Source organism: Empidonax traillii, unplaced genomic scaffold, assembly GCF_003031625.1.
Source record: "Empidonax traillii isolate 1590-97213 ecotype Southwest subspecies unplaced genomic scaffold, ASM303162v1 scaffold176:size2985712, whole genome shotgun sequence".
Lineage (NCBI taxonomy): Eukaryota > Metazoa > Chordata > Aves > Passeriformes > Tyrannidae > Empidonax > Empidonax traillii.
Genome location: NW_020955369.1, coordinates 1,623,071 through 1,644,583, shown reverse-complemented (window position 1 = coordinate 1,644,583; position 21,513 = coordinate 1,623,071). Strand labels below are relative to the sequence as shown.

The 21,513-nt window shown below is 41.4% G+C and overlaps 1 protein-coding gene across 3 annotated transcripts; it reads right to left on the bottom strand.

Moving 5' to 3' along the window:
• Window positions 1-2,198: 2,198 nt before the first annotated feature.
• CUNH21orf91 (chromosome unknown C21orf91 homolog) lies at window positions 2,199-21,296 on the bottom strand. 3 transcript variants are annotated; one of them, XM_027886029.1, is made up of 5 exons: window positions 21,256-21,296; window positions 20,747-20,876; window positions 7,483-7,998; window positions 4,264-4,326; window positions 2,199-3,234 (listed from the first exon to the last, which is right to left on the bottom strand). In XM_027886029.1, the coding sequence occupies exons 2-5, from the start codon at window positions 20,868-20,870 to the stop codon at window positions 3,074-3,076; spliced, it is 864 nt and encodes a 287-aa protein (XP_027741830.1). In that variant the 5' UTR covers window positions 20,871-20,876; window positions 21,256-21,296; the 3' UTR covers window positions 2,199-3,073. The 3 variants fall into 3 exon arrangements, with proteins under 3 accessions (XP_027741830.1, XP_027741831.1, XP_027741832.1); XM_027886030.1 differs by lacking the exon at window positions 21,256-21,296 and adding an exon at window positions 21,223-21,242; XM_027886031.1 differs by lacking the exon at window positions 4,264-4,326.
• Between the last annotated feature and the right edge of the window lie 217 nt (window positions 21,297-21,513).

The window sequence follows — 21,513 nt, the reverse complement described above, 5'->3', positions numbered from 1 at the left end:
TTTCTACCCATTACCATTAGCAATGGCAAAAAACTTAGAAACAAACAACCCTCAAACTGTAGCAATTCTACCAGTTTTTAGAGAGCATTTAATTAAAATCCTTCTATTAAGTGTGCCGGTTTCTGACCAGTTCTTGTTACTATTTTAAATAAGCAATAGCTTATAATGCAAATGTAAGTTGGTAAGCTTTAAGCTTACCAAGCTCTCAAACTGGATTTTATTTGAATCTTAGAATCATAAAATCATTGAATGCTTTGTGTTGGAAGGGACCTTAAAGATCATCTCATTCCAACCCTGCATCATGGACATGGACAACTTGCACTAGACCAGGTATCTCAGAGCTCCATCCAACCTGACCTTGAACACATCCAGGGATGGGGCAGCCACAGCTTCCCTGGGCAACCTGTGCCAGGGCCTCACCACCCTCACAGGAAACAATTTCTTCTGTGTATCTAATCTAAACCTACTCTCAGTGTGAAGCCATTCCCCTGTGTCCTGTCCCTCCAGGCCCTTGAAAATAGTCTCTCTACATCTTTCCTTTGCGTTCCCTTCAGTTACTGGAAGGCAAATCTTCCCCCCTCTGCCTGTTCGCCACTTACTCAAAACATGCACAACTCACATCTGAAAACTTTAAAAACCAACACTTCTTACACAGAAACCACTCAAATTTAAGGCAAGATCTACAGAAACAGCTCAAATTCAGCTCAGTATTTACACCACACAGATTTCCCAGTGAAAGTCAGGAAAGGAACCTTGTGCATGTGATGGTAGGCCATTTTCTGATAGCCATGTCTGTCCTCTTAAAAGTCTCTGGGCTGCAGAGATGTGCAAGCAGGAACTCCAGTTCAGAGCTGCCAGACAGCTGGGGCACATGCTGACCCCCTCTGCAACTTGAGCTTGAAGAAAAAAAAAAAAAAAGTTATATAATAATTTTAAATACCTGTACTAGGTATATGCTTTCCTTTCCTCCAAGTCACCATCATAAAATTTTTTTACATGTTCCCAAAGTTATCATTCCCTCTTGGAAATAAAAGAACCCCCCTCAACCTTGCCTGGATCCAAAACATAACAAAATACCCTTCAAAGTGTAGTAGAAAGGGCTTCAAAGTATGGATGTTATGCTTTTAATTCCCACAAAAGCAAAGAGCAGAAGTGTTGAGTAGAACTTAATTCTCTTCACGATCCAGTTGAACTGAAATGGACCCTCATCAGTCTGATTGAGCACTTGGGGAATCCAGATCCAACCCCCCCTCAGACTGCACAGTGGCCACTTTCACAGGAGTGACAGAATCCCAAAATGGCTAGGATTGGAAAGAACCAACCTCCAATTGGAAGGGTCCAACCTCCCTGCTCAGGCAAGGTCATCCTGGAGCACATGGCATAGAATTGCATCCAAGACAGTTCTGGAGTTATCTCCAGTGAGGAAGACTCCAAACCCTCTCTGGGTAATCTGTTCAGTGCTCAGTCACTGCACAGCAAAGAAGTTCTTCCTCATGTTCCGGTGGAACTTCCTGTGCATCAGTTCCTGCCCGTTACCTTTTGTCCTATTGCTGGCACCACCGAGCAGAGCCTGGTCCATGCCCTGACACCTCCCTGCAGACAGCTGTCTACCTTGATGAGGTCCCCTCTCAGTGATCTCTTCTGGGAGCTGAACAGGCCTCCTCAGCCTTTCCTTGTAAGAGATGCTCCAGTTCCTTGATCATCTTCATTGCCCTCCATTGGACCCACTCCTGGAGCTCCATGTGCCTCTTGTCCTGAGGAGCCCAGAATTAGACACAGCACTGCAGCAGCTCTGGACTCTCCGCTTTATTTTACAATCAAACCTACCCCTTCTTCATGCTAGTCACTCCTTCAGCTCAGCTATGTAAGTTACCCCCTGTTTTCACATAAAGAGCTAAAAGCATAAAGATTTCAACTTTTGTGTGTGTGTGTGTGTGTGTGTGTGTGCGTGTGTATCTTCACCCTCCTTGCCTCCCCCTGACTTTTCCAGTGCAACTCAGCAATGTTCAGTTACTCAAACGCAGCTCTGCACAATTTTTGGCAAAGATGAGGATTTCCTGTCATAGCAGACTGATAGAAGTTACGAAACGCAGAGGCTGTTCTATTTTATAATGTATCATTACTACTTGCATTTCAAAATTAAAACATTTTATCACAGTCTGATCCAACTTAATAAAGAAATCATAACAAGGCAGTGTAGTATTACAAATTTATTGAGTTTTGTCAAAGTAATTTTTCGGCATTGAAAATTTTACACATATAAAACAACTTCAACTTCAATGCATTAAAACCAAAGTATGTTTTTTTTTTTTTTAATTTAAAGGAAGTGCTGTGCTTTTTTTAAAACATCTCATGAACCAAATTCTTCAGTTATAAAGCTGATAAAAATAAGTGATACACCACTAGACCTTTTTAACACGTGAAATTCATCTCTTTGGGAAACAATACTTTTTAAAATTGTATCATGAAAGATACAGACCTGAAAAAGGATAAACAATCATACACAAGGCATAAATGTTACACAGAATAAGTCAGACATTTTATAAAGAGATCTGGAAAAGTACCTAAAATAGTGATATTTATTTAGTATAAAATTTCAATAATAAAATATTGCTCATAATAAATAAGAAAACATGAGTTTCATTAATACTGTTCTCCCCTTAAAGCTCTCTTGGATGTAACATGATCAGACCTGATCAAAACACTCAAATTTTTATTTTTTCCTCTGTATGAAGGAGGCAGATTTACAAGCTTCAGGTCATTCTTTGCTGGAAACAATTCTATTATAAACAAAACACAGAATTAATTTCAAGGTTCATGCGTAGTTATGGGGAAAAAAAAAAAATTCCCAAGTGTGAATAAACCTTATTACAGTGGATTTTAATACCTAAAATATTTGCCCTTTTTTTGTTAAAAACAAAGTGGAATAAGACTTCTCATGGATTATGAATGCAAAGAGAAAGCTGCCCAAGTTTTCTCAAAAGCTTCTAAATACCTGTGCAGCCGTACTTAAAACGGTTACCGAAGGTGTCAGGGACAGCTGGCCCTACAGGGGGATAGAAACTGCATCCCTTTATATGGGGACGTTGGATTTCACCCCCGCTCGGCCCATCTGCAGACACGGCAGTTTGGAGTAGTTCTTGAGCAGCTGCTCGATCGCGATGTGACGCACGTTGAGCTCAGAGGCCAGAGAGTCCTTCTCCTGGACTTGCTGCGTCAGCTCTTCAAACACATCTGCAAGAACATCATCAGGTTAATTCACCCGCTCCCCGCACTGTCACAGAGTTAAGGAGTGACACGCAACACTAGGAAAGAGGCACAGACATTTCAGCGGGCTCATGAACAAGGACGCTGCTTTTTCTGTTTCCAGCACAGCTTGGCGTGGATTGGGAACTGAACAGAATCACTAGGTTCCAGTGTGAGGCAACCTGGGCCACAGTGAATCAGTTCATAGCTCAAAACAAAGCTGACTCTGGCTGTATCAGCAATAGTGTGGCCAGCAGGACCAGGGCAGTGACAGTCCCTCTGTACTCAGCACTGGAGAGGCCACACCTCAAATCCTGCGTCCACTTTTGGGCCCCACACTCCGTGCTGGGGCATGTCCAGAGAAGGGCAACAGAGGTGGGGAGAACCTGGAGCACCAAATCCTACCAGGAGCAGCTGAGGGAGCTGCGGGTGTTTAGCTTGGAAAAAAGGAGGGTCAGGTGGGACCTTTTTTCTCTCTACAATCACTTGTAAGGAGGGCATAGCTGGGTGGGAGTCAGCCTCTTCTGCCAGGGAACAACTGAAGGACAACAGGAAATGGCCTTGTATTACACCAGGGAAAGTTTAGATTGGATATCAAGAAACATTCCTCAGTGGAAAGGTTGTCTAGCACTGGAACAGGCTGCCCAGGGCAGTGGTGGAGTCACCATCCCTGGAGGCATTTAAAAGACAGAGATGTGGCACACAGTTTAGAGGAGGACTTGTCAGTGCTGGGTTAATGGTTGGACTTGATAACCTTAAGGGTCTTTCCCAACCTTAACAATTCTATGATTCCAGTCAAAATCTTAAAGAAAATGCCGTGCCAGTTTGCAACACCAAAGCAGGTTACACAATAAAAGCACCCAGAAATCTCTATATATCACATTTCCACGTGAAACAAGAGACTTCAGTTCAAAACTTAACTGATAGGAAGGCAATCAGAATTTCTTTTTTTAAACCAGACTTATTTTATTGCAATGCAGCACAAACCCAAACCAAAAATTATTGAAAAATTCTCACCCTGGATTTGCTTGAGCAGTTTTTCATTAAGTTGCTTTAACTCTCCTGGAGTCATTGTAGTCACTGCAACAATAAAATCTGTTATTAGAGCTACCAGAGTCACATAAGCATCCCTAAGCAGACTCCTATATTCTCAAGTTTTCTCCTATTTGCATCCTAATAATCATCAGATGTGTGGCAGTAAGTTAAGAAGCAACATTATTTATCTGTCATTTGTGGAAAGTTTGAAAATTCTCTTTTTAATGTTGAGACAGACAAGGATTTACTGCATAAGAAAACCCCCTCTTTAATGTCAAAAATGTGGCAATTCGAGCTCTCAGAAAAGTAGAATACATAATTGGATCCAGTACCAGAATTGCTTGACACATTTAAATTCTTCACCATTCTCAGACCACAAAACAGGATTTCCCCAGTGGAACCCCTGCAAACACATCTGTTTAAATGTGGGCAAGTGGACAATTCCAAGGTTACTTCTGCTATATTTGCAAGCCTGCAGGAAGCAGCCTCTGACAGAATTTTCAGCACATGGATACCTGTTTTAGTTGTGCTTTATGCACACAAGAATAACATGCACAGTTTCCACTGAGTACCTCAGTGACAAATGAAGAAAAATCCTGGTTTGACATGAAGACCAGCATATCAAAATAGAGGTTTCCTTCTGTGCCCCTGGTGAGAACTAAAAGATCCTCTGCATCATTCAAAATCCCTTCTGTATCTCAGGTTGTGTGCATTGATCATCCTCGTAGAAAACACATACTAAGCCTCAAAGGAGAGAACTGTGAAAATATTCTACACTGCCCTTGATCAACAGCAGCAAGCAGGGGAGCACTGGCCTATTTCCTAGAACTTCCTCAACCCTGCAGTGGTGGGCACACGTGGTGCCAGACCTGCTGCTGAGGTGCCCTTGGCAGCACAGTGGAAAGCGACAATCCTAAACACCACAGGGGGATGCAGGGCACTCAAACAGGTTTTAAGACCTTGTAATTTTAAAATACTGGGTTTATACTTCAGTTGAGCTGTTTCTGCTGCAGCTTAGCAAAGCTCTCATCGCATACTTGAGAAAAACCTATACTGCGGCTTTTTTTTTTTTTCCCAGAGATTTCCCAGTGCAAAAGGTTTCTATGTGACAAATTTAAAGCTTAAAATTCTGAAAAGGATGGGGCTTACCTACCCACAGGATTATTCGATTATCCTAAGCCTTCTTTTTCAAACTTTCTCACAGCTTGCAGTTGTGGGATGTTAACTTGCTGACAGTACTGCCAAACCAAAGAGGATGGCAATAGACTCAAGACATTAAACCCAGTTCAGAGTGACACAGATTCACCTTTCTTTTCGATCAGCCAGGCACAGTGGTGCTCCTTCAGCTATCAACGCAACTGAAAAGTCCTTTCTCACATCTTACCACCTTTTAAACTCCACAAAAACCCTGACAGAATTTACTATACTAATTGACAGCTAAAAATTTCTTTCCCCGCCCTCCCCCCCCCTTTTGATAGGATGTTACTTCCCCTTTCTTTATTATTTTCATCAACACTTTATCAGCTAGCAGACAGGCTAGTTCACACATTTCATGTGTGTGTTTGGGGACAGGACTGTTTCATGTCACATTATTCTGACACTTCAGGAAAAGGGGAAAAGGAACAGAATGCTAAATTTAAATAAAACATTATTCTATCCATAGCTCAGGCAAATCTAAGAAATACTGGCCAAGCTATTTACAGTTACATTGATCTTTTTTTTTTCCCCTTTAGTAGACAACTACGTCATTACAGTGGAAGTACTGCAATAAGAAGGTACCTCATTCTGGCAGTATGACTAAGTTTTCCTTCAACATATAAATTTTATATAATCACAGAGTCTCCAAATGAATGTCTTTTGAAGGTAAAGTGCATTATGCAGTCATAACAGAAGAAAAAAACCCTGTTATTGTGCTCAAAGCGGCTTTATATCCCCCTGTCCCGAAATCAAAAATCGGAGAGAGAAATTCCAAGTCACTAACTTCAGTCAGACAACCCCATAAACCAGGTCAAGCTTTCATAATTCCTCTGTTAACTGCTGTCCTGATTTATGCAATCCCAATTTATGACTCCAGCAGACAGGTGGTCAAACAGCACAGTGTATCTGCTTTGATTTATGGCTTTAAGGTTACTCATTCACTACAAATGCAACATGACACACCATACAGCAGTTAAGTAAGCTCCTTTTATAAAGAATGAGAAATGACTCAACTTTGCAAAGACAGATTTGTCAGTTTGTTAAAAAGATGGGAGCCTAAAGAAGCTAATTCCAACTTTTTACACTACCTGTTCTCACTCTGTCTTCTGACATTCCAAATTCCATTATTATCTTATTTTTCAACAGACTGTTTAACCAGTGTTTTTGTTTTCTTTCTCAGGCCTTCTGAAATTCAGAAACCCTCTCCAATTACTTTTCTCATCTACAAAATTAGGAGTGGATGCACTCCAGTTTAGCACCAAATACTGTTCTAAAATAAGGATGGTAACTGCAGATATGTGTAGGATTCTAGTCCTAACACATTTCATGCAGGCTGATTCCAGAAACACTAAAATATCCAAATTTTCCTGAAGATTTCTTCTAGTCATCTTCTTCCTAACTAACAGGAAAACTTATTTTCTATTATTTTCAATATCACCAAGTCGTCAGAAGATTGCTCAGGTCTAATGCTACAGCCCTTAACAGGACGTGGTGGCAGAAGGGCCTTTCTATTTTCTTGTGCTCAATAAAGAGAAGGAAAAAAAATCCAGCAAAGTCCACAAGAAAAGTCTGCTACGATTAAGAATGTTTCACTTTTTATGTTGTTTCACAGGTTTGCTCTGTTACCTAACCTCTAATTTCCCTGCTGCTTAGGGCAGCTCTCTCTAAAATGTAACTTAGGGCACCACACAAGTTTAATAAGAGAGAGATTTGTAGGAGCTGAGTTACCTCCACAGGCAGGGCTGTGGAGCTCCCAGGAATGACATACTGAAGTGATTTTCTTAACATAAATTAGGCATGTCCTGTATGACACTGGGGTAGAGCTAAGAGGAAAATTAAAACACCAACCAAACCCTCCACACTATTTGCTTTGCCATATAGCCTTTTTCTTCACAGATTTTACCTCCTGGATTTCAAGATGAGAATCAATGCCCTATGGGGACATAAGTGGTCACAAAGAATGCCCCTGCTTGCTAGGCTGGGTGTAAATAGATAAATACTCACGTTCTTCCTTGCTGTATTGAGGATGCCTCCTACGAACACTGGCAAGTGAATCACCTTCAGCTTTTTCAGCTTTCTGGACTTGGTTGTGTTTCGACCACAAAACACTGCTGCAACAGAAGGTAGCACCGAGTCTGAAATCAGGGGATTCTCTTTGTTCCAGAAGAGTTTGTGAGCAGCTTGAGATGCCTCCAGATTTCCCATCTATCCATTTTGCAGAGTATCTAGGTACTGGGGAGTCAAACTGTGGCAGTAATTTTCTATCAGTCTGATGTCTGAAGCTGAAAAGCTGGTGTTGGGAGGTTTTTGAGCTTTCAGAATCAGAGTCTATATCCTTGTTTTGTGCGTACTGTATGATCCAGTTAATCTTTTTGCTCAAGATATTTTTTACTTCCGCATATGGACTTTTAGAGAGCTTTGATCGTGGACAGTCCTGATTTGCTATTAAGTGGAATTTTTCAAAGCAGTCTCTGTGCCCCCTTAAAGATCTTGTATGTAGAAGATCCGCCTTTGGTACTCCTGTAAAGACACAACAAAATACCATGTACTCAGCTGATTTTTTAAAATCTTTACTCATAAGCAACCAAGAAAACAAAAACTTAAGTGATGCTTTCCTACTAACAGACTTATCACTGAAGCAAACAAGGTTATCTTTTAGTTTAAAATTTCTGAAGTTCCACTCAGTCTCGAGTCCTTGGCACACAAAGTGTTCTGCACAACATAATCTCCAGTCCAGGACTTCAGCATGTGCCTCTTGGGTGGCAACACAGATGAAGCAAACTGCTAACTCACACTGCATCACCCCTACACACAAGTGTATAAGCTGTAGAAGCAGAATAAAACTCAACTGTGTATCAGCAAGTTCTAGAGAATGATACTGAAGAGCATTTTGACAGCACTCATACATGCTCCCATCTTCTATGCATCATGTTATGAGCCATCTGCTCAAATAATACTGCAGGGTGCGGGCTTGTCTCATCAAAGTGGCCAAAGGTAATTCAGATTTCAGTCACAGTTTATTATTTTGCTCTGGTACAAGCCTGCAGCCTGGCTAGAGAAGCAAGATCTACTACTGTCGGCGCCTGCCAACGTTAAACTGTCCTGAAATTCATTTCACGTGTGCCGGTTTGGGCTGAGATAGAGTTAATTTTCATCATAGTCTACTATGGGGCTGTGCTTTGGATTTCTGCTGAAAACAATGTTTTCATTATTGCTGAGCAGACAGCAATAGTCAAGGCCTTTTTTGCCTCGCACATCACCCTGAGAGGGATGGGGGTGCACAAGGAGCTGGGAAGCGACACAGCTGGGACAGCTGATCCCAGCTGACCCAAGGGATATTCCACACCATATGGTGTCATGCTCAGCATATAAAGCAGGGAGAAGGAGGAGGAAGAGAGGACTGTTTGGAGTGATGGCATTTGTCTTCCCAAGTCACCGTCACGCGTGACGGGGCCCTGCTCTCCTGGGGATGGCTGAACACCTGCCTGCCCATGGGAAGCACTGAATGAATTTCTATTTTTTGCTTTGCTTGTGTGAGCAGCTTTTGCTTTCCCTGTGAAACTGTTTTTACCTCAACCCACGGGTTGAGATTCTCTCCCCCATCCCACTGTGGGGGGAGGAAGTGAGTGAGCAGCTGTGTGAGGCTGATTTGCTGGCTGGGGTTAAACCACATCATCTAAGATGGATGTTTATTCTCCTCTTTGCTTGTCCTCCTTCAAGGACTATTCAAATAGCTACAGCAGGTAACTTAAACCTCAAAGTAATTGATAGTGATTGACACTTTTAAAAAGGAACACAGTCTGTGAAGATCTACAGTTGGTGAGTGAACACAGATGGTATGAGAAATTACTATTTCAAAAAGTTAATAGTACCCCAGTACAAAATTACTTTCTGCAACTTCAGTGGATATTTATTTTTCTTCAGATTCACCTACACAGTAGATTCAGTATCCATGCCCAGAGTATTGAGCAGTTTGACATTTATCCCAATACCCAGTATGCTACTTGGGAGGTTCCCAATATAATGAAACCAATTCTATCAATCAAGGTCCTCACTCTACATAACAATAACATACCTGTGAACCACTGGCTGAACCTGTTCAATGCCAGAGTATTTAAACCAACATATGATAATGTAATTTGATCTTTGAAATTAGGCAACATCAACTAAGCTGCAGCCATTTCACCTTTAAGCACATAAAAAATATTAAAATAAAAATCATGAAATGCAACAGGTAAGAAAAGCTGATAACCAAGACACTAATGAGCAATTAACAGAAAGCTGCATGTTACAATTCTGAGTTATATCTGACTTACCCTCTGAAATTCTCCAGGTAAACTTTAAGCCTCTGATCCCAAATGATTACCAAATGATACACTGTCTTTTTAAGTTATCAAATGGCACAAAATCCCAAAGTACTCTCAGAACTAAGCTACAAAGGTAAAATTCTTAACACAAAACTAATGAAAACAAATCCAAGCACTTCGTTTTGATCATTTCTCTGGTAACTGGTGCTTGAAGTTGGGGAGGTCAAACACTGGAATCAGCCATTATAAATTGCTGATTTTCCACTGCTTGGGCAGCTCTGAAACTCAAGTGCATTATTTTTCCGGTTGAGTTTCTAAGAGCATACACAATTTACAGAGCAAAATGTCTAAAAGAGTGGAAAATGAAAGAGAACAGCAGTGGAATTTATTTTGTTCTCGGTAGCAGGGGAAAAAAGGTCATGAAAACAGATGTTCCTTCAGTTCAGGAGATAAGTATTAGAAGAAACAAAACCCACATATTAACCAGAGGCATCTTGTAAGGAGGAAGTTCTGAAGCAAAGTACAGAGACAGAGGATGCCTTCACCAGGCACAGTCAAGATTCTCACTTTGCACCTCAAAATAGTCTTCAACCTCTTTCAGGAAACACACATTCACTAACTTTTTTCAAGCTCTACATGATCTACTGCTTACTTGCAATGCTATTTTCCCTCTCTACATTTACAGAGGCTTAAAAAAACTCCAAATAAACATTTCTAATGAAAACAAGGAAAGACAAGTAATTTGTTTTCATGACTTATCAGCATTATTTAAATAGAGCAAGTCTGCTTAACCCAAGTAGCATGATGGAAACTTTAAATCTTTAAGACATCAAGGGAGAGCAAACACTGTCAGGAGAAGTTATAAGGCAAATATATTCAGGACACTGTAAACCCTACAGACCCAGAGTGATTTGTTCAATGTTATTTGTTTTACCCAAGTGATTCTTTGCTGCTGCTCGTAGTGTCTTCTTTTACTTACAGAAAAACATCAGCAGACTGGCTGAAAACCACATTTTGCACAAACTTTCTATTCAATAATGCTCAGGAACCCACCTAAACATTTGACTGTAAGGAGAATGAATGAACCTAATGTCTTCTGATCACAGGATAGGGTAATCCTGCCTGAAGCAAGTATATCTGAAGATTTGGGGAATCTGCCCTGTTTCTATTAAAATCAGGGAAAAAAAAAGTAATTACAAGTTTAATGAAGTGCTTCTAGAGCTGGTTCCACAGGCCTAGGCTCTCACAGTCAGGAGCTCAGCCTGGCACATCTGAGGAGGCAGGCCAGGTTACATATCTGTATGCATACACACCATTGCTCCTGGGGCAATCACAAAAAAAAAAAAAAAAACAACACAAAAAACAACACCTGCACAACAAATGACAAAATACTGCAGTGTCACTTAAAAACCAGAAATTCCTTTGAGGCTGCTTCACAATTTCAGTGAGAACAAATGCTACTCGTCCAATAGGACCAGAGTGTCAAACCACACAAAACAGCCAACACACAATTTGTTACACAAGAGAAAGAACAAGTGCAGCATGACTTTATGAAGCCCCATCTGAATTTCATGTCAAAGTCATAAGCTCAAGGTTACTCAAGTCTTTCTTTCTGACAAATTTATCTTTTAAGAGTTCCCACTCCAGAGGCATGCTGCTCAAAGAAATCTATTTTATCAGAACTCATTAATACTGAGTGCCTGAGATTAGCAATTATTACAGAAGAAAAAGAACACATTGCTTCAAGAGTCTAATCTTTGCATTTATATACCACATATTGGCAATAATGTCCCTATTTCTGAACATAGAGAAGGTTATTGCAAAACACTTCCAGTATACAAGAATACACACACAACCCTTCTGACCAGAATTTACACCCTTCCCCTTCTCTTACTGCACTGAAAAAAAACCCAGAAGGGTCTTATCTAAATACTCTTCAATAGAGTAAAGAACTGAACACTTGTACAGAATTGTGAACAGATCTGCTTCAGCTTTCACATAACTGGTTTGGATTTCTATTGTAACTACCCTCCCCTCTAAAAAAAAACCCAGTCAGTCAATCTCTCTTTTGTCCTAAGGTGACAATTAGTCCTTTCCTACCCAGAGAACACAAATAACATCAGCCACAACCTTCTGGAAGAGCTGAGCACCGACAGCAGCTGCTGTGCCAGCACAAACAGCAATCATGTACCAGTATTAAAGCAAGTTAAGGCTACGATCCTTTGAAACAAACCCTTCTGTTGTGGGCAATACCATCAGCTTTATGAGGCAGAAAAGATGTCCCTTTCTTTTTGGTAAGACTTCATACCCCACTCAGATTACTTCACATCTTTCCCTTCATCACAACTGCAGGAAACGCAGGTAAAGTGGTATGGACCAAGTGATATATAAAGATGATGCAGTTTTAGAACACTCATTGCTTTATTCAACACTATACAAACAGAGAGATGAATAAAGCACGGTAAGACTTCTGTTACAGTACAAGAAGCAATACTATAATTTTGATAAAAAGCTGCTGTCAGTTCCAGGCACTTTCAGAGGGTTTCAGTTCCACCTCAACATTCCCGTTTGCTGATATCCATCTCAAGCTTCATTTTTTGTCTGGTTCTTCAAGTCCACAATCATACAGCCATTAGCACTTCTCCCCCATGTTTAAAGTTATGTCGACATTTGCTCCTTCTCTTACTTTCCAAGAACAGGACTGCAGACTATGTCCAAGTATGCCCTACCCTTCATACTTATTTTTTCAGAGAAGGAAAAAAAAACCCTACAAATCATAAAACAATATAAGTGCTTACTACCCACTATTTGCTTCCGATTCTAGTAGCCCATTTGTCGTAGATGAAAGAAGAATATCTCACTTCATTCAGCAGTATTTTCATATGTTGACTTGTAGAACAGCACTTCCTATTTAAGTACCTAATATTTAGGTCAAAAAAAAAAATTGACAATTTCAATTTCTAAGCTTTGCAAGGTAGAAAGTCAACATGTGTCCAAATCCACTCCTGTGAAGCAATTTTGTAAATGAATGACCAGCAATCAGGCAATTTAGTACACATTTTTGTAAGTTCTAGTTATTCATACCTGTAAAGTAGCAGAGAGCAGGGAGAATATTTACCATATAACCAGGTGTGTAAACACATCTCAATAAATTCTACCCTGCTTTGAAGCATTTGTAATTGAAAGAAAATGAGTTTCCATCATATTAAAATTTTTTGGGGGGGGTTGGTGGGTTTTTTTGTTGTTTTGAGGGGAATAAACCTACAAAGACTTTATTTCTGCCTATGCAACTGATTCACTGAGAACCATGTATAACCCTTCTCCATGATAAAGATACAGAACTAAACTGAAATGTTTGCTCACATTTATATAAAGCTGGTTAGAACAGTCATCTTATTTCAAGATTATAATAATAATCAAGTTCAATTCAAAAGGATTGTTCTTGAATACCAAGATTACTTCACATCCCAACACAAATGTTTTCATAGAAAAAATAAATCAGTGATCATTAGCATGCTTGTTTATCTACAACACTGTTTTTTTTTTTTCATTTGTTTGCTATTCTCTTTTTTAAAAAAACCTTCTTATTTGGTCTTTCAGTTCCATCAGCTGGAAATAACATTAAAGAAAGCTTGCATTCCCTTCTTAGCAATTTCTAACATAATGCTGGAAACTAATTGTTTTTGCAATGGTGAATAACCTCAGCTGGAGCAGCTGGAGTGGAAAAAAAACCCCTGAATTTAAGATGGAGTGAATTAAAATTAAAAAGAACACTTCTAGACACGTGAATAGCCAATTATACATTTGTACTACGAGATTAATTAATTACAGCCCCTTTAAAGAATTTACAAGTACTTTATGGGTAAGATTTACACCTGACCACAGAGAAAGGAAAAGCAAAGCTGCCTTCTCAGTATAATGCCGGTGCCCACTCTACACACAGCTCCATAAATGTGTAAGGTACACATGTGTAAGGTTAATAAGGACAGACAAGGGGGAGTGGCTGCACTTCATAACACAGCTTTGTACAGCACCAGCAACACGGGGGAAATTACCTGTTTAAGTCAGAACACTTAGAAAAAGATACGCTTACGGTTTTAGCTACTTGTGGAGACTTGCCTTCATAGCCAGCGAAGAAATGCTTCTCAGGCACAATTCTCCTCATCCTAAACAGTTAACTCCAGAAAGATTTGTGACAGACACTGATCTTTTTTCCTTTAATCCTATAAGTAGGGAAGTGCCCTTGTGCAGTGCTTGTCTCTGGCTGCCTGCTCTGAGCCCCAGCTTTCACTACAAGTTGTGAAATGTTGCAGCTGCTGCTCCCCTCAGCTGTCCACCTCAGTGCAACCCTCTGTAAACAGGGATGTTCAGCCAGCTCATGGAACAGCTCCTGAACATCTGCTAGTGTCCACTAGGAACACAAAAATCAGATGAGCTCAAGTTTGGTTTACCTTGTGCGCGGGGCCGAGACGTGAAGCACTTCACTGTCTGCTGCAGAAGACATTAAATGTTCATGTTTGTCTTAAGCCACTGCTGCATATTAGTCTGCTCAGCAAGAGTGCTGAAAGAGGGGGGTTCTTAGAAAAGCAGATTCCAAGACCTGCTCATGATACATTAAATAAAAAGCAGCCCATGATGACCTAAGACAGCAAGTCATCCACACATCTAAACGACAAGGAGTGGGGAAAACTGATACTCTTCAGTTGTACAATTCTGCCAACACTGAAAAACAGTATCATTAGAGACATATCTCCAGCGTACTTGCCAGACAAGACTTAAAGCTAACTGCTATTTTTAAGTGCATACACACAATTTCATTTGAGAGTTAAATCTTATGACTTATTAGACTGGCTGGAAGGAAAATGCCAGTGCCATTCATTAACTTCCAAAGCCAGACACTTCATAAAGACTAGATATTATCTTGTTCATAAATGGAAGTTCTCTCCTTGCTCTCATATGATAAAGCCACTACATTCCATTGATCAAATGTGCACACAAATCTCCCACTTCGTTTCTATCAGCTCATTTGTATTTTAGCACATAGCAGAGACATCTAAGACAGAACAGAGATTCAGTTGGCCCTTTAAAAATCACGTTCTTTATAAACTACTTTGCTATCTAAGAAAAGAGTTTTCTTCCATATTAGACAAAGCAATACATTCTGATTACAGAACACATGTTAAAAATGTCTCACATTTTTAACATGTCTCACAAAAAACCACAACAGTTAAACTAACCTAGAAGGGAGCGTAAGCATGAGCCAGTATTTCTGTATGCTATAATAGCTGCTCAATTACCTTGTTTGCATGCATAAACCTCCCAGATTCACAGATAAAAAAGGTAAAAATGTACTTTCAGAACTAGCCACTCAGCTCCACATTACTCAGTGGTACTTGCAGAGCACTTGGAAGACTAAGAATAACATCTCCAACCATGTTTGGACTTGAATTTGTAGTTAAGCGCTTTACTGGAAACTGTAGCTAGTTTCACATGTCCATTCAAGTTTGTGGAAATGAGTCATATCCCTGGGCTGCAAACACTACCTTGAAACAAGTTCTCATCTGTCTAGTCTAAAGGACAGATGGAATTTTTCAGGTTTTATTGCCAGGATAATCTGGTTTTTTACTGGTTATCATTTCATTAACACTGAAAAAATAAGAATGCATAATATTCTGGAACAGAATTAAACCAGCAGTTTACAATTCTCTCAGCTACACCTTACAACCCATGTTATTTCAGTGAGATATTCTTCTGTAGGGTGTAAAAAGGAAAAAAAGTGAAATTTGAGTGTTTACAGCTCTTAACAACTGAGCTCCCTCCCCCCTACTCTCTCTTTTTTGAGATGAACACAGATGAGGATATTACACATGATTTTCTAGACCTCAAAAAAAAAAAAAAAAGCCATGGGATAAGACAGATTTGTTTATAACATCTCTGGCTCAGCCTGGAGACTGGGATGCACCAACCTGATGCTGAATTTGCCTCAAATGCTGAGTCTATAGAACTTTAAAGGGCCATGGAAATGTGACTGTCTCAATATAAACAAGGGGAACAGATACCCAGTACTAATACTATATGTTATATTACAAGACCTGTGACAGGAACTGTCATTTGCTATTCAGCTGTTCAACTCTAAGCAGAGGTGGAAGCAAGCCAGTTTGCTTGTCAGTCAGCATTCTCCAAGATGTTATTGTACTTAAGCAGCGCCAGATAAGCAAAAGAGTGAAAACCAGCTCAAACAATCACGTTTTCCACTTCTATTACGGTCTGTCTCCATTACAGCCCTTGAATGTGAGGAAACTTGGATTTTTAAATAATTCTGCATCAAGAAATACCAGCATAAGCCCAGGTTTATAGATATATTATGACAAAAACCTGAACACCTCTAAGCAGCACCACAGGCACCACAACTGCTGCCTGTGTGTGTGCCGTGAGAGACGGGACAGACAGTCACAAAGAATCCTGCAATGGTTTGGGTTGGAAGGGACCTTAATGACCAACCCCCCTGGACACCTCCCACCAGACCAGGGTGCTCAGAGCCCCATCCAACCTGACCTTGACCTGAACGCTTCCAGGGATGGTGCATCCACAACTTGGAAACCCTAAAACTGGAGTTTCATAGCAGCTGGTAGGGACATCATGTTCAGGGAGAGGATTTTGTTTTGTTGATATATCTATTTACAGACAGTTCTTATTCATACACATGCATATATCTTTGAGTGCCCATGTATTTCCCCCCTGCTCTCCAGGTACAACTGCAGATCTGTTGTTAGTAGTCTCTCTCTGCTATGAGAGTTCAGTTGATAATTTCCTCATATTCTAATGAAATTAAAATGAAGAACTTTGTCCTAGCTAACACACAAGATTTCCTGGCTTATGCAAACTAGTCACAAATGAATTCAAAACATTTCCTGTTTCAGTCCACTGATTACTACTGTATTACTACACCTACTTGGAAAAACAAACAATACACAATCTCTGGTGTTCACTTCACCTGCACAAGGCAAACTCCAGCAGATCCACACTACTAGGATATTTTAAGCCCCCTCTGGAAATTTAAAGACACCAGACAGAATCAGTTCCACTTCTCAAAATGTTTAGTATTTCATATGTAAGTACTTTGCATATTTTAAACTTTAAGAAGCACATTAGTATTCTGCTGTGTTAAATCACCTGACAATGATCCTTCAGACACAAAAGCTACTTTGGCAATAGAAGTATTTATGTGTGGCTTAGTCCACTCAGCTCCCCTGAGCATGAATCCTCAAACTCAGTGAGCTGGATGAGCCAGGGCAAAAGGGAAAAAATACTGTCCTTTCCAGAGAAAACACTTCCCCCACTCGTTTTAGACTGAAAATCAGCACTTCTAAACTTTGCTGAGAATGTTGCTCTTTCCTCGTTCAAGAAAAGTTGATGACATATAAAAGAGGAAAGTTTAAACCTGAATCTTGGCTTTAGCTATTCCTTATGCCCATGTTCCCTTTTCTTCTCTCTTTGCTACCACTCTTTCCATCAGCTTTAGAGAAAGAGATCCAATAATCCTTATACATCCCTCCTAAATAAATTCTGGGACAGATACCACAGCTGATCTCCAAATTGCTCTCAAACCAACAGTTTCTGTGAATTACCTCAGTAAGGAATACAATCACATTTTAGGCTAAGCTATCATTTTAATTCACTAAAAGACTAAAAATCTAATACTAAAAAACTCATGATGGAGACCTGATACCTGATAAAAAATATAAAGGTTTTATGACATAGTAACTGACTTCCTCATTCAGAAACTCAGCAGCTACTGAATTAAGACAGACCACAGACTAAGCTTCCTGTACAGTGGTATTCTCCATAAAGGACTAGAAGAGCAACTTGATTCCCCCCCCTCCCAATTATGTATCATTACAAAGCTACTGACCAGACATAATAAAGGTTGCAAATGAACACCCCAATGCCAGGAAGGTACAGGCTGAGCTGTGTCACAGTGCTGACCCAGGAAGGAGCCTGTTGAGTCACTATTACAGATGAGGATGGTCTCCGAGTCCCTCACTTCTAATTACTCCTCTTACCGACCCAAGACAATCAACAGCATCACCACTGACACACAAGCAAACCTGCACAGCTGTTGAACACGCAGATGCCAGAAGACACAAAGATCCACCAGCACTAAACGATACTGTAATTTAAGTGCAGCTAAGTAAATTACATTTTTGTAGTGTTTTGTTCACATAAATTTGTGAAGGACCGCTTCAGAGGGGGGTTCACATGGTTAAGCCCTACGCTGGATCAGTTCTGAGCACAGGATTTGCCATATAAAGCTTTAAGCAATCAGATGCTGCCGTGAAGGGGAACAGAATTGTTCTGATCACTTTCACTAAAGCATTAGAATATGATGCCCTTCTAAAAAAGGAAACTGGGAAACCTTCATACACAGACTCATGAATCAGAATTATTTAGCTTGGAAAAGACCTTTAGGATCATTGAGTCCAACTGAAAACCTAACACTGCCTAAGCCCACTGCTTGCCCTTGCATTACACACCTCTAATACTCCCTTCTATCCTGACCCACCTCCTAGTGCTGGCTGCACGGTCAGGGAAGATGGAAGAGGTGCTATACATTCCCATTAAATCAGACAGCACTTAACACATGGAAGTTAACAGGGTGCTGCAAACAGTGGGAGTACTCAAGCATCCTGCAAGATGCTGAGCTGTGACTAATAGCCTGCCTGCTCTGGAACAGCAGCTATTTCCTGCTTCTCTGAGGGAGCAGTTCCACATGGACATCCACACCAAAAACGAGCAAGCCTGTCCTAGCTGCTGCATGAGTATCTTTTTAGAACAGCCTATTTAATTTCCTGGATTACTTAACTATGTACGTACGGGTTTTAATTGCTAAGATTTTTACATATGACGTTAAATTAAAAGGCAAGCTATGAGTGAGAATGACATTTGTAAGTGGGGGATAACACATCTACAGAGCTGACGCAACATACAGCTGATTCTGTTCAATGGGAGCTATGTTATGATGCATCTGAACTTCCGTAAAACATAAGCAGGAGGTCAGTATGAAAGCATACAGTGTAACATTCTGTATTAGTGAATTACCCATTTCATGCTGTGCCCAGGGCTGCCGAAAGACTGTTAATTTAGATGTATCAAAATCAGTCTTTGTCACAAGAAAATACGGGAATGCAGAGATATGTCAAAAGCAGGGAAATGTGACTGTAGGTGTGGTAAAGAGCTGGCTCATGCAGTAGTTCAGCTACAAAGTCTTATAATGATTCTTTATAAAGTCACTGACACAGCCTCTGTCACCTTTAAGCCCCCCGTCCCTATAAGCAGTGATGGTACGTCTTTTCAAAGTGGCACAAAGGACACAGATTATCAGAAATTGAGGTATTTTGATGCTACAGTGATCAAAAATATGTATACTTTTTCTTTCACTATGCAAAATATAAGATTAGGAATATTGTGGTCCATGTAATTTCAGGGAGGCTTTCATCTTCTGTTCAAGTAGTCTCCTTTCAAAATTAACTGAAAATGTAGAAGATTATGTAAAGTAGCCTGCTGCACAGATTAAGTCTTTCCTATTTCAAGGCTATTTAGAGGAGGAAAAAAAAGAGCTGTTCTCCCTAAAACACATGATCATTTTGTAAAGTCACAGTCATAATAAGTAACTTCAACAAATCCACAGCTTATCTCAACAGAGCACAGGAACCATCCAGCATTTTTTTAATGTGTTCTGTTGTATCTCTTTCAGCACTTTCAGAGCAAAACCAGATTCAGAATGTAGTGGAAGTACCTAATTCTCATCGTGTCAACATGTTTTTAAAGCCTACAGAGAGAAACATCTTCACTCCACATTGAGCAGTCTAAACCTAACATTTTAAAGCAGTAAGAAAACTCAGACTGACAGGTTATGTTAGGATAGGACAGCTGCTCTCGAGTTTTAACAGAAAGTGCAAGTACACAAGCACGTCTCTTCTAAACAAAACCAGAAAGCATTCCAATTATTACTGAAGTATCAAAGTATTGTTCAGATTAAAATACACTGCCTCTTCTAGCAACAAAAATGTCATCAAGAAATGAGACTAATCACGTAACACTGTTGAGATCACATTTAATTGTCCCACACCCACATAAATCCCTTTAGGTAGTCACTACCACATACAACTGGCGAAGACCACTCTATATAAGTGGAACAAATTACTTTTTTGCCCCAAAGTCAAGCAAAAAACCCACAAACCCTTATTTGACTTAAAAAAAGGGAAATAGGTAATCTACTGTTCATTCATGCACGAAGAGCAACAAAATGGGTAAATTCTTTAGCAAAAGAAGGTTTCAAATTCTAAAAATACTATTCTAAAAAGAAAATGGTTTGACATAACTTGTCTTTTAAAACACGGACACAATTCCTGCTTTACAATTTGCAGACTTTAAGAAGCTGTGACAATGAACCCAGTTCTATCATATTACACAGATTATTACACATCGTGTGAAAGCAAAAGGAAATAATACTCTCAGTACTTCTAATGAAAGTGAAACATTGATCTGCTTCTAAACCCACCCAAACTATTATGCTTTAAAATTTGCAGCTTAAGCTAGTTTTACACATAGACACCCTCCAAGTGTTGAACAATCCCCCTGAATAAAGGTCGGAAATTTAACATCAGAGATCTAACACTAAATGATGATACTAACACCTAGGCGTTTCAAAGGCTCTGAGAAGGGGGGCTCATCTCCACATCAGGAGAAGCAGGCGCCAGAGCGGGCAGGACACCCAACTTTAGCGGAGATGAGCGAGAAAACCACCTAGCTTGGCCAGTAGGAAAACTTTCTACAGGTACACGTTTTCAGAGGTTAGACTCGACGAGAGCTTTCACACGAGCCCTGCCGGCGCTCAGCCCGGAGCCCGGCGCGGTGCCCGGGAATGGCACGGGGGGGGGGATCCCCCTTCAACTCCTCACCTTCGATGTTGAGCTCGAAGCAGACGTGGCAGAAGGAGAGCGTCTCCTTCTCGGTGCCCAGCTTGCACACGCTGCACACGTTGTCATCGTCCAGGTCGATGCTCACGAACTGCTCCTCGTTCATAGTGCCCTGCGGAGGGGGCGGCAAGGGACGGCATCGTTATCCCGGGAGCCAGCCCGGGAGCCACCCCGGGATCGGCCCCCGCCCGGGCGGAGAGAAGGCGGGAGCGTCCCGGGAAAGTTTTCCCTTCGGAGAAACTGAGGCCAGGCCGCACAGCACGGACCGAACCCTCCTCCTCCCTTCCCCCGGGGACTGCCCCGTCCCGTCCCATCCCGTCCCTCTCCCACGCAGCTCCACCATCAGCTCCACCATCGCTGCCTCCCTCCCGCGGCACGGACGCCCCACCAACGCCAGCCCCGCGGCAGCCCCGGCTGTACCCTATCCTCTGCCTCGAGTCCTACCCCCCCTGTCCTACCCCTGTCCCGGCCCCGGCTCCGTGCCCGCTCACCGCCCCCGCCCCGGCCGAGCTCCGCTTTGTCCGCCCGCGCCGCCGCCGCCGCTCCGGGCGCCGGGCACCGCCCGCCGCTTCCGGCCGCCACCACGGCCCTGCCGGCGCGGGGGGGGGCCTGCGGGCCCCGCAGCCTCTCTCCACCGCTCCTCGGCGGCCAGGATCGCCCCGGAGCGGGACGGCGAGGCGGGAGCAGCGAGAGGATCCGGCTTTCCCGACTCTCCGGGCGGGCACGGCGGCGCGGAGCGGCCGCGCTCC

Excerpts from the sequence above, each read along its gene's own strand:
- CUNH21orf91 (XM_027886029.1), bottom strand. The coding sequence starts at position 20,870 with ATGAACGAGGAGCAGTTCGTGAGCATCGACCTGGACGATGACAACGTG. Across the intron at positions 7,999-20,746 it reads CTTCGAGCTCAACATCGAAG|GAGTACCAAAGGCGGATCTT; the intron begins GTGAGGAGTTGA and ends GTGTCTTTACAG. Across the intron at positions 3,235-4,263 it reads ACTGCTCAAGCAAATCCAGG|ATGTGTTTGAAGAGCTGACG; the intron begins GTGAGAATTTTT and ends ATGTTCTTGCAG.